Source organism: Cariama cristata, unplaced genomic scaffold (genome assembly GCF_000690535.1).
Source record: "Cariama cristata isolate BGI_N322 unplaced genomic scaffold, ASM69053v1 scaffold22068, whole genome shotgun sequence".
Taxonomy (NCBI): Eukaryota; Metazoa; Chordata; class Aves; order Cariamiformes; family Cariamidae; genus Cariama; species Cariama cristata.
The window spans coordinates 3,553-6,122 of NW_009630918.1; the positions used below are offsets into that span (position 1 = coordinate 3,553).

Below are 2,570 nucleotides of genomic sequence, written 5' to 3' on the forward strand. Positions count from 1 at the left end.
TGGCCCTGGGGAGGGAACTGGTGCTCACCTGCCTGTCTTCTTGGAAGAGGAGCTATAGGATGATTTGGTTTGAACAAATGTGCTGTTGCCATCTGCAGAAACTGCCCCTGGGGTTAGGCCCAGAGGATGCCACAGGAAAAGGGCAGCAAAAGCTCTTACTGTCTGATCTCTTTGCGTAACTCGACTCCATGGTTGTGGTTCGGGAGGTCTTGCTGCCATTGCCTGCTGGGGGCAAGGCAACAGGGGATCAGCTAGGGCTGGTGGCAGCAGCACGCACAGACACCCACTGCTGCCAAGCACCCTCACATCCACATAGTGCAACAGCAAGAAGTCCCAGGTGGCAGAGCCATGGCCAGCAGAAGGGGGACAGATGGCATGTGCCCCACAGGCAGAGCAAAGAGGCCCATGCAAAGGAGCAGCGAGCTGGATCATCTGTCTGACCCCTGCAGTAACTCTTGGCTTGAGCCACCCAGGGACTGGGAAAACAGAGATGTAGGGGACAGGAGACAGGCCCGAGGTGCAGACAAGGCCCCTATCACCCTGACAGCATGCAGGATTGGGTAGGAAATTGCCAAAGCAGATCCCTTAAAGATCCCCAGGCAGGCTCTGGCCAAGCCAGAGGAGATGCAGCAAACAGCCCTGAACCATGGTCCTGCTCCCAGGACAAGTGGCAAGAGAGTAGCAGAGAGAAATTGCCGTGGCAGAGTGCCAGAAAACACTGCACGGCCTCCCAAAGGGCCAGCACATCGGCTGTGCTGGGCAAGCGAGCCCTGTGCCTCCCGAGTCCAGCCCGTACTAGACTGGACAAGATGTTCGGTCTTGGTGACGGTGCTGTGTGCTGAGCCGTCGGCTGACTGGGTGCTTTGCATGGTGGTCTCTGTGGTGTGGCCAGCCCTCCCTGCCATAGCCTGGCTCCTCATCTCCTGCAGCCGCTGGTCCCGCTCCTTCTCCCGCTGGTCTGCGAATGTGGGCGGTAGACAGTGTCAGCAGCAAGAGGCAGGGGCAGCAGGCACGGTCCCCGCCACAGCAGGGGTCCTGCCAGCTACTGCCGATCCAGAACCAGCTTATGGGAACGACTACGTCCTCAGCCTGGCACAGCCAGGGGTGCAGCAGAAGACCCAGAGGGCCCTCCTGCTTCACCATAGCTTGACAGCCCCACTCCAGCACCCTGCTGGCTCCACCTGCAGTGCCACCGCCAGAGCCTTGACCCCTGCGGGAGTCATCATCCCCAAGTACCTCTCTTGCGCTGGCGCAGCTCCCGCATGGCGTTTCGGATCAGTCGCCGCTCCTCAAAGTCCATTGTCCGATCCAGCTGCAGGAGGAGGTGGAGGTCAGCATCACCCCTCTGCTACCAGCTCGGGGGTCTTCTCACCTTCCCCCAGGAGCCCGGCCGCGGAGTAGGTACCATCTTATCCAGAACATCCTCATCCTCAATCCTGTTCAGCTCCTCGACGTTCAACTTGCTCTTTCGCTCCAGCTCCCTCACTTGGACCTTCTCCATGCCATTGGGCAGCTCTGGCTCCAGCCTCGGTGCCTGGGGCTGTTCCACCACATCCGGCTCCATCTAGAAGGACAGCACTGTGTGACCGAGCCCCTGCCGGCTCAGCCACCCCCCTCCCCACTGCTCAGGGTCCAAGCCCCCCATTGCCCTGACACTGGCCCAGTGCCACAGGCAGTGGGGACCCTGGAGAAGACATGCCATGTGCAGCATAAGAGCTCACAGCCAGCGGGGTGCCAGAGGCATCTGCAGCAACCAAGGCAGGGGAGCGCAACATCCCCCTCTGTGGCACTCCCTGCCCCGGGAGGGCTCAGCAGTCCCTGACCTGCTCCCACTCTGGCTGCCAAAACGTCCCCAAATATATTCCCCAACCCCATCACCACAGGCTACTGGGGCCCTCCAGCAGGCAGGGGCTGCCCAGTGGCACTGGGCAGTGCCTGGTGCCTAGCAGCGAGCAAGGTGCTGGCAAGGCCAGTGCACACCATTAGCAGCACAAGGGATTTCCAGGGAATTAAGGGACTTAGTGGAGAGAAGAGCTTGTGCAGGAGATCAAGAGCCTCCCCCACATCCCTGCTCAGAAACTAGGCCAGCTTGGCCACCACCAGAGCAAAGCCAGGACACCAAGTCCCTTTCAGCATGACCCCCCAGCAATGTGCGGCAGGCAGTGGGCCAGGCCCGGAATAGGGCATGGAGGCAGCAGAGAGGAGGTGCCAGCATGGGGCCAGAGCAGCCCCACCCCACACCTGGCCTGATCCTGTGCCCTGCTGCCCCAACCTGGCATCTGGCCCATGGCAAAGCTGTCGGCGGAAGGCGACGCTGACCACATGTGCCCATGCCACCACCTGCGCCTTACCACTGCTGTGTGCAGGCGGGGGCAGGACAGCTGCCTGCAGTCTGTCCTCCCAGACGGCATGCCGGCAATGCGGAGCAGGCAGGCACTGTTTGCCCCCCACAGCAACGAGCCCAAATGGTGGCAGATCTCGGTGACACTGTGTCGCCCGTGCACTGCAGCCATGGTCCCACCTCGTGTCAGGGGCTTCACCTTGGCTCCAGACACCCCTGGGGCCACCAG

At 61.5% G+C, this 2,570-nt stretch overlaps 1 protein-coding gene across 1 annotated transcript in view; it reads right to left on the reverse strand.

The window, feature by feature from the left end:
* The window catches only part of SMTN (smoothelin), a 5,114-nt gene extending 2,703 nt beyond the window's left edge, over positions 1-2,411 (reverse strand). The window contains exons 1-6 of the mRNA XM_009705759.1: positions 2,352-2,411; positions 1,406-1,564; positions 1,237-1,312; positions 797-958; positions 160-222; positions 29-92 (exon numbers count right to left, since the gene is read on the reverse strand). Of these exons, the coding sequence (XP_009704061.1) occupies positions 29-92; positions 160-222; positions 797-958; positions 1,237-1,312; positions 1,406-1,564; positions 2,352-2,411 (584 nt within the window). The remainder of the gene's footprint in view (positions 1-28; positions 93-159; positions 223-796; positions 959-1,236; positions 1,313-1,405; positions 1,565-2,351) is intronic.
* Between the last annotated feature and the right edge of the window lie 159 nt (positions 2,412-2,570).